Raw genomic sequence first — 13,801 nt, 5'->3', positions numbered from 1 at the left:
CATTTGCAGCCATGAATATACATTTCGGGACGACACGCAAATCTTTTCAATACAAGCGGAATTTCCTTCTGACGTTCCGCCGAGCTGAAGGCCTCCAAATGCTCGGTGATATTTTAAAAAAAAAACGGTATATACTTTCCGGTATCTTTCGGATTAAAAGAGAGAAGAAAAACAAAATGCAAAAGCTCACCTCAAATGCACACTGCTGGCACTGCTTAGACTTTGATCCACTTCACCAGACAACAAAGCAGACAAATGAATTGCTGTGATGGCAAGGGTGGTGCGTTAATTAAAAACAGCAGTGGTCCCCCCCCCCGTTTAAATGTTGTTTTTCTTCCTAATGTGACAAAACACAGCCGCTCATCTAAGCTGCACACAAACAGGCATCTGTTTGCTCTAACTTATAAAGCATCTGTGCTAATGTCCCGAGGGAATGTGGTTCTCTGTCTTCACATTTAAACAATTACACCAAGGGTCAGACATGCGACCTCACTCAGTCCCACTTTCCATTTTAATATAAATGTCAGACCGATACATCTTGTGCAAAGACTCCCTATGGACAAACTTATTGTCTATAGTCAAGCTTTTCACGTAACATTTCTACCAACAGAGGCAAGATATTAGACAAAAGGAGAATAACAGGCACGAAGTGATGTTAATCAACCGACTATGGAGAAATTACAATAGATTCCTTATTACTCCATGTAAGAAAATACAGCAGACTCACACAAACTGATCAAAATGTACTTTAAACCTACCAACACTGGACACACAGGCACACGCAATTAGAGAAATTTCATATGCTGCTAACCATTTTCCAACTTAACATCTCTTTAGTAATTCTAGCTTTTAGTGTATAAGCTTTTACTTTAGCTTTTTTCAGGAACACATGAGAGCCCGGCTGCACAAAGGCCCATTATTTCACAGCCTTTAAACACAACCCCCCCACTGGGAAAACCATTATCATGGCTAGTGTCAGTTGTTAAAACGTGTGAGTGCAAACTGTGCGAGCGGGTCCTGCGGTCCACTAATCAGGGATAATGTTATCTGGAGTACAGTTCTAAAAGTTTAAAGCCCCGTGCACAGTTGGTAAAAAGTCAACCCGTAGCTTAACTTATAGTATATAGGAATTCATGGAGCCAGGAACCAAACAGGATAAAGGGCTGTGGCAGCAAAAGCAGTGTTGTCTTAACCAGCATTATTCAGCGCTAAAGTAGCCACTTTTCACGTGTGCTGTTTCAGAAGCTACATGCTTGCACTGCCTGGTGTGACACGGACACAACATAGGTTGTGACATTGGACATGTAAAAAAAAACAGCACAAAGGGCTTTCCAAGGACTCATCCCAAAGTCTCTTCGAACTCCCTCCTCTGCGCTTTGTTTTTTGCTTCTTACTTCTCTGTGTAACCGACCCTCTCTTACAGGGGAAACGGATGTATAGCGCTCAACAAGGCTGCTTTTCGTGGACCTGGATGGATTGCATGTAAGCGCTGAGATTGGTTTCAGTGTTCCCCGTGGACCGAAGCCTTTGGTGTTTGGTGATAAATGCCTCCTGTGTGGTAATACAGTGTGATTAACGGACACAGCCCAGAGCCTGATCCCCCCTCTCCCTCCTCACCGCGCCTGAATCAATCATCTACATGGAAAGGCCACAGTCCTAGGACAGCTGCTTAGAGCTCAGCTCTCTGCTTTCAAACTTTAGGGACAGAAGGTTCTTTTTTTTAAAGCAAGGACCCCGGCCCTTAAGAGATTGAGTATATACCAGGGCATCCCCATCCTTTTAGAAAGGGTTACAAGACATCCCAGTGGAGCTTTAAAACTCGAAAACATCTGTTTGACCTTGACCTTTATGCTACGGCTGGTCAGATGCAACCTTTTGCAAAGGTGCTTTCAAATACAATGTAATGTAATCTGAAAAACAAATAATATTATCAGTCAGAATACCTGCATGAATGTTTCTTATTTGAGTAAAAACGATTATATAACTAACCCTATTATTCTTTTTGCAGCTACTTCCAAGGTGCCTTCCAGGGAAAGAATACAATCCGTTCATTGTTGTAATGCTGAGGTGACATGGCCGGCTGAATTTAAAAGAGTAACTCGACACATGGCTACACACTGAGCAGCCTAAGTGATCAGATTGGATATTACAACCGGCATTTAAAAAGAGCTGCGGCAGCGGTTTTTACAATAGCCGTGAAACCCTATCATTGGAAGGGAGATTATGGCAGTGGCATAAGCAGTCAAATCAATCCCTGAGTATTTCTGTGCATGTCGATAGAGGATCCAGGTTAGGCCCATTAGTCATGTTGGCACCCTGCATTGCAATCCCAGCAAATTCTCACATTGTTGCTAAGAGCTCTCAAGATGCCCCACAGGGCTTTTGCAGCACACTGACTTTTATAGATGCTTATAAAAAACAACTAAATGTCACGGTGTGGTTTTATTTCCTGTCTTATTTTGTAGTTTTCTGCTTCTTGTCTCCCTGGGTAACGTCACTTCCTGCCTTGTCCTGTCATCGTCTGTGATTGTCTGATTGTTTCCACCTGTGTCCAATCACCTGCACCTCCCTAGTGTATTTAAGCCGTGTGTCTCTCCTGTCACTGGTTGCGTCATTGTCAATCGTCGTGGATGTTCTCGGTTCCTGTGTGCCGTTTTTCCCCAGTTCGTGTGTGTTTTTGCCCGTTGGCCTTTTGCTTTGAACATTTTGACTATTAAAGTCTTGCATTTTGAGTCCTGCCTCCTCCACCCATCCCTGACACTAAAGTACAATATATTGCATAAATATGCATTTATTAACACTGCGTCTTGAAATGTTTAACAAATGCATAATCTGCTTGATGACAGTGAGAGGGGAAAGCCATTTGTCGATAATTCATATATACTGTTGAAAGGGAACCACTAAAAGACACTTTATATTGTTACTCTCTTCCTTACTTGTTATCATTCACAGACACGCTTAGCATCACAAGTGAGGCAAACGCCTGTAGCATTTGTATAATTTCTTCTCACCACCCTTGAAGAGAAAGCAAACAAATGACCAGCTGTGAGTCCCTGCACGAAGGGGGAGGCTTACACGGGATGATGAATGAAGCAAAGTCCGGTATCCACAGCCTAATGGGGTCCGATGCGATGCCAAGTGATCCCTGGATTTGCGCGTGGGAATCCGCAGCTCGGTTCTGCAGCCTTTCGCCTGACATCTCCAGAGGACTTGCCTCGCATTGCGGGGCATCGGATTCCTATGATGAGGTTGATGTGCTGTATCACAACATGTGCTGGGACGTAATGCCATTTGTTCCACACCAGCACTCTGCGACGCCACAAGATGTTCTCCGGTGCCGTGCTGCTGTTAGGACAGATTTTCAATCCATACACATTATACTGTGGCCCGGGACCCAATTTACACTGCAATATCGTAAGGTGTTGTGGAAATAAATTGCTTGGCCTTGAAAATTCTTTTCCGATGCAAAACAAGCGATGGTTCAGTCGGCATAACATACAACAAAACACATATCTCAAGTTATCTGCCTACTGACCAAATAATATTGAAGATGGTAATAAATATAAAATAAAAGTTGAGTCAAGCATGATTAAAGATAGACAGGGATTCTTTAGATTCATAAGAATTGTTTTGTTATGTCATTTGCATTATTTGAATAGATTTTTAATATTTAACAAATATCTGTTTAATAAACACTGAAGATTAATTTGTATTAATTAATGATCATGTTGTTCCTTGCTGTTTAAATATCTATAATCATTTTGCAAAATGAAGCAGAACCGAGCACCTATTTATAAATGCTGAATTTAAGAGGCAATCTGGACTGCAATCTGTTCAGTGAGATTATTCAAATGTCTCCCACAGCAACTCTGACTGATGCTGCCGCACAGGGAAGATGCAAAGGACGCCAGCAGTAGAGATTTTTTAAACATACATATGTGGCAGGGCTGATTTGTTTGTCTCTATCTCAATGCACCTTCTCCCTGTAGTGAAACCACTCTGAAGCGTTTCATTTTTTCACACATATCACGACATCGCCAGCCAACATTGAAAAACATCAAAAGATCCAGAGCTTTATCCAAAAGACGTCGGGGGTTGCACACTCCCGCCAGAAGAGATTAGTCCGTGTGAAGGTGACTCCACCTGTGCTCACACTTTATGTGTGCCAGGTACTCACTAAACCTCTGAATTCAAATTGGGGGCCAGTGTGAGGCAGTATAACATACCCGTCACCAGCTCGCCCCGGATGAGAACAGATGACCTTTTTTTCTAGGTTGATATAATAAATCAACACCAGAGGCGGTTATTCCTGACTTGGTCCTCTCCTCGTGCCTTACAGGTATCAATTGAGAAACAACACAGCCCGCCACCTCTTCTGACCTTTACCAAATGCTTTGATATGTCTATCGGTCAAGTAAAGACGCAAGGCTGAACAAAACACGCGGGGGAGGCGAGATCTCTTAGGAATTATCAGGATGGCTAAACATGTCTGCAATGTTATATGAGTAATACATGAGTACGCTATTATCATAAGCCTACATTTTATTGGGTCATGAATTTAAAAACAATGGAGCTAAACTGGTAAAAAAAGATCAACAATCGGTGTCTTAAAAGCAATACTCATAAACTTGCTGATCAGACAACTTTTGATCAGCAAAAATCAAGACGATTTGTGGTAAATAAAGTAAAAAGATTTTCACACGAATACTTTTTTTTGGACTGTTATAGAAGTAGAAATGACAGTGTTCCTTTCTAAATTAGAGGGGGAACAAGGCCAAAGTCAATTGCCCCTCTGGCATTTGAAGCATTTCAGCAGGATTCTCTGGGACACTGAACACACAACTGCTGCAGCAGTCGACTCATTTCCATCACACTGCAGAGCACATTTCACTATATTGGAGGAGGCGCTTTGCTTCTCTCATCGCAAACTTACTGGGAAGTAGGAGTTAAGCTCCACGGCAGCATGCCTGCGATCTGACAGCTCAGAGTTAGAACAAGGTATTCATCATATGTGATGGGATCGATAAAATTAAGAAAAAAAGAAAAAAATTCTGACTGAAGCCAATACGGTTTTAAGCTGAATCATCAATGTCATTGCTTTCACTGAGGAATATTATTAACGAAGCAAAAAGATTTACAACATCGCTCTTATTCTATATTTCTTAACACAGGAGGAGCCGAGTCTACCCAAGTCTTAGTCCTCCAAGAAAGGAGGTTTGTTGCCAGCGATTTGACCAAATGTCCCACTTTAATCGCACTATGATGCTGATTCAGACCATCGGAGATTCATATTTGCCGGAGCAGCAAGTATTTGACAGCAGCATTAGAGACGCTACAAGACTGCTCTGGCAAGCCGGATGGCTTTCATTACCTAGAGTGGCTTTTAGAGAGAGACGGTAAGCTCCATCCACGCTACATCTCCAACAGTTTTAAGCCAAATGGACAATGAAAACCAGGATGTAACAACTCAAACGCATGCAACGCTTTTTCATTTCTCCAGATGCTAATATTGCAGTAAGTGCTCACTTATTAAATTTAAGATATGTTGTACAATACTACTTAAAGTCAGATCTCTCTGTTTGGAACTAGGACATTAATCCTCTTTCCAATGGAGGAGACACCCCGGCGCTGAAAGTGATTAAAAACTTTTGAAAACGTGGTGCAGAGTCACACAAAGTATCTTCACTAAGATACAAGCTCTGTGCAATAAAATAAGAATTAAAAGACCCTAGAGATTTTAGTCAATGGTCTGTGTTATTTTAACTTGTGTGTTCTAGTTTGTCAAATTACTTCAATGTAATGTCCTTTTTTCTGAAACTGTGTTTAAGATTGTAGTGAAAAGATGAATCCTTTTATCTTAAAAATTAACCAACGTTATACTGTGAACTTCTGTATTACTTCCTGTTATTTTAATACCAACTCTCCCTTTCTCTCTTCTACATTGCATGATGACAAGCAGCATCAGTCAAAGTAATCATTTTTAGAGTACTATGAAAGATTTTTAATTGGATGTTAAGAACGACAATTTTCAACTTTATTATTCTGAAAAGAATACACGCTGCTTTGTTTACTTGGTAACGTCCTCGTGTTAAATAAATCTTTCTGCAACGAAGATTTAGACGTTTCTATAGCTTTATTCATAATTTAACACATGCGGTTTTAACACTTAATTATCAGAACCACTGGATTGCTGCAGACCTGCCAGCAATGACGACTTGAATTAACGACACATGAGAAGCAATCTCGCACCCTCCGAGTCCACAGCCTGCGGGGCACCCACACCTCCACACAGTATAAACACCCTATCGCTGTGATGAGCACTTTGCCTCCTATATCTAAAGAAGCGACCAGAAGTGTAAATCTGCTCAACTTTCCCCCTTCCAGTACATCTGTGTCTGGAGGCTATCCATCACCCTGCTGCTTCAGTGAGCTCATGGAGGTTTGGTGCTTTCTCTTTTACACTAAGCCAGAGGCTGCACAACACATCTTAGAAAAGTCTGATTCCATGAGGTACAATGACAGAATTAATCAGTCTACGGATAATACTGTATTTAATAAAGTTTCAAATGTGTGCTGCAGTCTTTATAGTGTTAATTTGATCAAATTTAGATATCGTCCCAAAAAACACACATCCACAGTTATCGAGCAACATTAATATTCAATGAGAGACCTGTTAGTGTCCACCTCATGAATATAAGTCTAATAATGCTGTATTTTGTTCTCAACTTACTCCTCAGGGAAACTTCTGGGTTTTTAGCTGCAAAATTGCTCCACAGTTTTGCTATATTTGGCGCTGCGTACAGTGGGATAATTAGAACATGTAAGCGGCAGTGAGAGAGAACAACAGGCTGCATAAAACAAGCACGATGGCTACTTGGCGTCATCCACAGAGGTCAGGTTTAGTGGCTGTAATTATCCGAGGTCACACCTAACAGACTGTTACTGTTAATAAAATTGAAACTGTGTACAGTTATCATGAAGGGAGAAATTAGCTAGTGAGACCAAACCTTTTACCAGTCTGTAAAGAAGAATACTGCAAAGACAAGGTGTGCAGACGTCACCATCTCTAGTGACGTCGTGTTCAAACCACATGAAGCTGAATTGAGAAGGAAAAAAACATTAGACATCAGATGAAAGAGGTGCACGATTTGGTACTTGATAAAATTGTTTTGTGGTCAATGTCTTGTCATGAAGTATTGGATGCACCTTCTCCCTTTGTATAATCTCCATCCAGAATAACTAAAGGAATGCAGATAGAGTGAGACGTGCATGGGTGAATGATCCTGGCTGTAAGTGGTACTGGCCACGCGCTCATTGCAGCCCTCTCTGCATCGCTGATGCATAAAAAAAAGATGTGTGGTGTTTCTTCTGCAAAGGACTGGGTCACGTCATTGGTGTGCCATGTAATTAATAACAGTCTACTAGTAGGATTGTTGTAGAAGTTCAGGGAATGTGAATATGTGATTTTTATGACTGTGGATAAAAGTTTTAAACATTTCGAATTACGCACCATTCACAGAGTCTATGAGCACTGCAAAGGAGCCTTTAAACCACGGCTTGGTACAGCTAGACTACAATACGAAATGTTTGAGAAAACAGCCTTCAGCTAGTAATATGATTAGGCTTAGGGTTATCCAAGAATCCAAAGAAAGTAGTTGCCGGATTTTGTTGTTGTAAACTACGGAGACTTTTCAGTGCACATAACATGTGACCTCGAGGACACAGTGATCTAAAGTTCACTATCCAGATTCACAGCAGAGGACATCCATTGTCATTACATAGGCACATCTCTCTCTCTCCCTTCTCCCTCTCATCAAAGGAGAGTATGGCAGAGCGACCGTGCTGTAGTCATGTTTGGGGTTTGGTCTCTTTGTACTTCAGCATTTATTATGCATAAGCAACCAGAAAGCCGCTAATGAAGATTTTATAATTGATGAAAACTACAACATCAGCATCTGCATGAAATTACCATGAGGCCGGGCTTAAAAGGGAGACAGCTAATAGGAAATGAAACGGTGGGCGGGGGTGAGGGGGAGGATGTTAGCACTATACCTAATACTTGAAAAAGACTGAAAAATGCATATTAAACCGAATCGTGAATTCATGTACCTGCCAAGTGGAGGAGGCACGGAACTCTGCTACATCAGTGTCGGCCGCTTCACTTCATGTCCTGACGTCAATTTGGTTTGTATTCCGAACTTGAATTTCTGCCAACACTGAGTGGCAGGATGTGTTTTTGAGTAGAAGTGATGGGGGGGGTGGGGGCAGTCACTTTGGACGGACGCGCGCTCTCTGTCCCCTGGTGCGAGCGCCACACACTGACAAATGCCTGCGCGTGTCTGTGTGTGTATATCATTATACATGAATGGTGACTGATAGAAATCATGCTCACCATGTGTCGTAAAAGGTATTGCAAACAAAAATGTTGTTAGGGGGGTATAGAGTTAATACACGCGATTGAAAGCTCAAGAATATGTGATAAATGACCGATTTTAATTTAAAAACAAACCAAAGGGCTCGGAGAGAATGTTGTCACCTCAGTTAATGTATGAATACCAATGTGACATATTAAATATTCATAATGATTTCACCTGCTGGGGACCTTTAAATACGTTTTGCTGGTACAAACGTTGTTTGATTAAACTGAATAAAGTAATTAGTGAGTCAGTCATCTTCTATAACACTTATCCTTACAGGGTCGGGGGGCAAAGTCAACGCCAGCAAGCACCGGGCGAGAGACGGGGACGCGTTCACCCTGGACCTGTCCCCGGTGAATCCCAGGGCTGAGACACAGAACCATTCACTCCCACATTCATAGAGACACACAACCATTGACTCCCACATTCATAGAGACACACAACCATTCACTCTCACATTCATAGAGACACACAACCATTCACTCTCACATTCAAAGACACACACATCCATTCACTCCCACATTCATAGAGACACACAACCATTGACTCCCACATTCAAAGACACACACATCCATCCACTCCCACATTCATAGAGACACACAACCATTGACTCCCAAATCCATAGACACACATCCATTCACTCCCACATTCATAGAGACACACAACCATTCACTCCCACATTCATAGAGACACACAACCATTCACTCCCACATTCATAGAGACACACAACCATTCACTCCCACATTCATAGAGACACACAACCATTCACTCCCACATTGATAGAGACACACAACCATTCACTCCCACATTCATAGAGACACAACCATTCACTCTCACAATCATAGAGACACACAACCATTGACTCCCACATTCATAGAGACACACAACCATTCACTCCCACATTGATAGAGACACACAACCATTCACTCCCACATTCATAGAGACACAACCATTCACTCTCACATTCATAGAGACACACAACCATTCACTCCCACATTCATAGAGACACACAACCATTCACTCCCACATCCATAGAGACACACAACCATTCACTCCCACATTGATAGAGACACACAACCATTCACTCCCACATTCATAGAGACACACAACCATTCACTCCCACATCCATAGAGACACACAACCATTCACTCCCACATTGATAGAGACACACAACGATTCACTCCCACATTCATAGAGACACACAACCATTCACTCTCACATTCATAGAGACACACACATCCATTCACTCTCACATTCATAGAGACACACAACTATTCACCCTCACATTCATAGAGACACACAATCATTCACTGCAGCATTCACACACTCATCTCAAAGAAAGACATTCTGTCCACACCACAATGGTAATAAATATAAGTTAGAAAGTTTGTTCATTTTCATATTGATGGAAAGCAATGTGAGATATTTCTCTGAGACTGACCGACAACCGTTTACTACAAACGCAAAACTGACAACACAATAAACTCCGTCCCTGCTTCACGCCAGCACAGTTTTGAAAAGCAGCTCCTCGTTGGGTGACCCAGTGTCGCATTGTATACATCTACCTTGATAACTCCAGACTAAACACTCAGGTAAGGAACACGTAACAATCAAGAATAATTCTCGCAGCTTTCCTCAGGCCTCTAAAAATTGCCCGAGAGGAAAACAATGCACTCAACAAGCCCCCCCCCCACCGTGCAGGAGACAAGGTACTGCCACAATGCTCTCCGCCAAGCGACTCAAGAGGACAGCACTTAAGAGGTATGTTTCTCCAAAAAAAGCCCCCCAAAGAGCGCGGCCTCGCTCCACTTCTCCCCTGACTGACGGCGCACTCCAGAGGAGCCACGCCGCGGGACGCGCACACTGATCCGGTCTGACACGCCTGACCTTTTCCTGGGCAGCAACGGCCGGGCTCACGACTCTTGAGTGCCCCCGCTCCGCTGGAAAGGCCACACAATGCCACGCAGGCGGCGCCATCGCCGCTCACCTTGGCCCACCCCCTTCCTCCCCGTTGCTGCTTTGGCGAGAGCCGGCGACGGCTGAAAGACAGCCACTCAATCTGAGTGGCTCTCGGGCCCGCAAAAAAACACGTGAGAGCCATCTGAATTGGCAGTGATGAACGATTGGTATTCCCCATTGCACCCTCAGGGCGGAGTGTTGGATTATTGTAACAAGTGGATTATTTATTACAAAGTACGTTGTTTAACTTGCACCATTTTAGAAATCTCAATTACAGCAACAAATTGCTCAAACACATAATAATACTGAAGGTGAAATTTGGATAACAGTTAGTCTTCTCACTTAGCGAATGTCCCGTGTGCAGTGGCTCGGTAGTGAAGGGGTCGAACTTTGTGTGTCTGCCAACAGTTTTCGTCGAGGCCGAATTTTCTCAGAATAGATGCCGCACTAAAGAACACGGGATGGGAGGACTAGTAAGTGCAGAATAGATGCTGCAGCTGTGAGATGAAGAGCTGTCGCTTCCACTGAGCACTTTCCTAAGTAAAGGAAAACACTTGGCACAGCAGAAATAAATCATGTGCTCATGTACTTCAGGGTAAGATTGTGTTTTTCAAAACAGAGGATGGAATTGTTGGAATTGCGTGTGTGACATTTGGTTGGTACATTTTCGAATCTTAGTGGAAATGACTAAAAAACTTTTAACATGCCATTTTGATAATTAACCTCAATTGATTTGGAAATTATTGATTCACTCCAAGAAAAACGAATTGTAACGAAAAATACACAAATCTATTCTGCTGTTTGACAACACACCCATATTGCTCAGGCAGTTAGCAGGTAATTAAGACGTGGCCCCTTTAGTGACCGTGCTGCATCTCTATCTCTACCTCTAGAGGAATTATAACATAAAATATAATAATAAAATATGTTGATAATCAAAGTTTCTATACTTCTCCTTTCCTCTCGGGTCATCTTCACCGAATATTGTGGTCTTCAAATAAGATGGATCAAGCGTTAAGTTTGTGATACAGAGATTAGTGCACCTGTTCTCTTGAGTTAACAAAAAGACTTAAACAGGGAAAATCGACACCGGCCAAGAATGCAGGGGGCGGAATGACGTTCTGGTGTATTGCACTTTGACTACAGAGATGGACACCCTCATTCAAGTCAACCACTAAGCCTTTAACGTACCCGTATGCTGCAGCACACACGTTCACAACCTATAAATCATGCTTTTCTGCTTTAATTCAAACAGTTTTCAGAGAACTCTTCGTGAAAACAAATGCAGCATCATTGTGAGCTGAACTGATGCGATGACAAAGGACTAAAAAAGATGTCTGAAGGTCAAGCAAGGCAAAAGAGTCGTTAATGTTGTAGCAGTTTGTACTGTTGTCCCCACCGGTTGCAATAACGTGCCCTTGGTCAATCAGCATATGCACATTGTTCCCATCTCACTGGCTGACATAATTGATCATTTCGGCTTCATGGTTAATTAGCAGGTAAAAAAAAGAAGAAAAAAAACTTTTGAATTCCTCATGGTCGACTCATGTTTGTACACATTGCTCTGGGACTCTGGTGGTTTGGGAGCCACAGAGCTTATTTCTAGCAAACCAGCTTTCACAAACGACACACACACACACACACACACACACACACACACACACACACACACACACACACACACACACACACACACACACACACACACACACACACACACACACAAGGGAAATCAGACATATACCTGTTATTCCTCTGGGCCCGCTTCTTATCCATAATGTCAGGCACACAGTTCGTCAGCTCGGTCCAGTCCGCGTGCAGTCCGCAGCTCCAGCCGGTGGAGAACCGGGAGAAGAGCCACGACTCCTCTTTCCCGGGTCGGTGGCACGTGCACTTCTTCTGGCCCGGCTTGCAGTCGCACGGCTGCTCCAGGCGAATATTCCTCACCAGGTGTCTCCCGAACGTGGTTCCTCCGGTCTTCTGGATGTGCAGAAACACTATCACGTCGTCCCCCTTGATGTTGAACTCCACGTGTCTGTCCAGGTCTCTCTCGGTGAAGTTGAACTGCGAGGCCGTTTGCCTGGCCGGGCTGTCGTCCTCCAGGTCCTGGTCCCGGTAGAAATCGTCGGTGTCCTGGTACGGGGTGGAAAGCAGGCTCACGCCGGCAGATTTCTCCGCTGCCTTAAAGTAGCACGAATTGCTGCCGGCGGGACAGATGTACTGGTAGCCTATCATAACGAAAAGTACAGCTAAAATAGGAGCCAGGACGAGCTTGCTGGATCTATCATCCATTATATCGAGATGGTGTTCTTCATTCCATTACTGTGAATAACAAGCAGCGCCCGTGGCTTCTTCGGGGGGGTGGAGGGGTGATCAATATCCTAATGGTCCACGCGTCAGAAACACTAAAGATGCCTGTTATTAACGTGCCACATGTTGATCACATGAAACCCTTCGGTAAAACTGGAATAAACCCCCCTTTTTTCTCCCCCCGTCTGTGCTGCGCAGGAATGAAAAGTCCCGAGTCGTGGCATTCACATCTGTGCCTGTCCAACTTCTAAAGCCTCCGCGCGGGCGGCTCCCATTCTATCCGGCGTCAAGTTCAAACTGAGCCAGCTGATTTGAGTTTTGAGTTTCCGTTCGTTCGTTTTCTCCCCTTCCCTCGGTGCCGATCCCGGTCTAAAGCGCAGCGAGGTTCCTTTCGATGTTGGACGGACTCCGGCGGAAGCGTGGCGCGGCGCGGGGCTGTCGGGCTCGATCCTCCGGCAGCATCCTCCGCGGCGGTCCGACTGACGGTGCTGTGATGCGGTGGAGAGGAGGATGATGCTGATGCTGCGTCCGACGCCGACACAATGCGCGTTATGGTCTCGTGTTGTTTGCGCTACATCCCATCCGTCCAGCCCATAATCTTGTTTCACACAGTGCAAATAAAACACCTGCCACGAAGCCTGAACGGAGACAACGTGGAAATGTGTCCAAATACGCATCGAATTTGCTGTTACTTTATTTAAAGCGAATTTAAGTGTGGCCTTCCATGATAAGAGGAATGGATCCGTGCTGTATGGCGTTACCAGTGTGAAGCCACAGATAGTGTTTTTTAATAGGCCAATTTAAAATATCTGCTGAAAAGTAAGAGCCAATTAAAAGTGAAAATGCTGCTTTCTCTGCAGCAGTAATGGTTCGCCATAGTCACACATTCTTTAGAAAGATGAAATACTATCCTCATGTCAGACGTTTGCAGAGGGAGTTCTGTGTATTGACATGGGAAAGTAATTATATCTATCTGGCTGACTATTCATCCATTATTCTTTTTAAAATCTTTTTTTATCTTTAAGATTTGCTGTTTTCTTGTTTCATTACGACTCCTTAGACTTATTTAAGAAGTGCCATGGATTTAGTTTTTATCAATTGATCATTCATACCAT

The 13,801-nt window shown here is 43.4% G+C and overlaps 1 protein-coding gene across 1 annotated transcript in view; it reads right to left on the bottom strand.

Annotated features, from left to right (window-relative positions):
* Nucleotides 1–12,796, bottom strand: part of hs6st3b (heparan sulfate 6-O-sulfotransferase 3b) — a 43,182-nt gene extending 30,386 nt beyond the window's left edge. Inside the window, exon 1 of the mRNA XM_040202513.2 lies at nt 12,121–12,796. Coding sequence (XP_040058447.1) covers nt 12,121–12,668 — 548 coding nt within the window. The 5' untranslated portion in view covers nt 12,669–12,796. The remainder of the gene's footprint in view (nt 1–12,120) is intronic.
* Nucleotides 12,797–13,801: the final 1,005 nt, after the last annotated feature.

The sequence above is a fragment of the Gasterosteus aculeatus genome, chromosome 16 (assembly GCF_964276395.1).
Source record: "Gasterosteus aculeatus chromosome 16, fGasAcu3.hap1.1, whole genome shotgun sequence".
Lineage (NCBI taxonomy): Eukaryota > Metazoa > Chordata > Actinopteri > Perciformes > Gasterosteidae > Gasterosteus > Gasterosteus aculeatus.
Note: the sequence above shows the minus strand (reverse complement) of the source record. Positions and strands in the feature narration are given on the sequence as shown.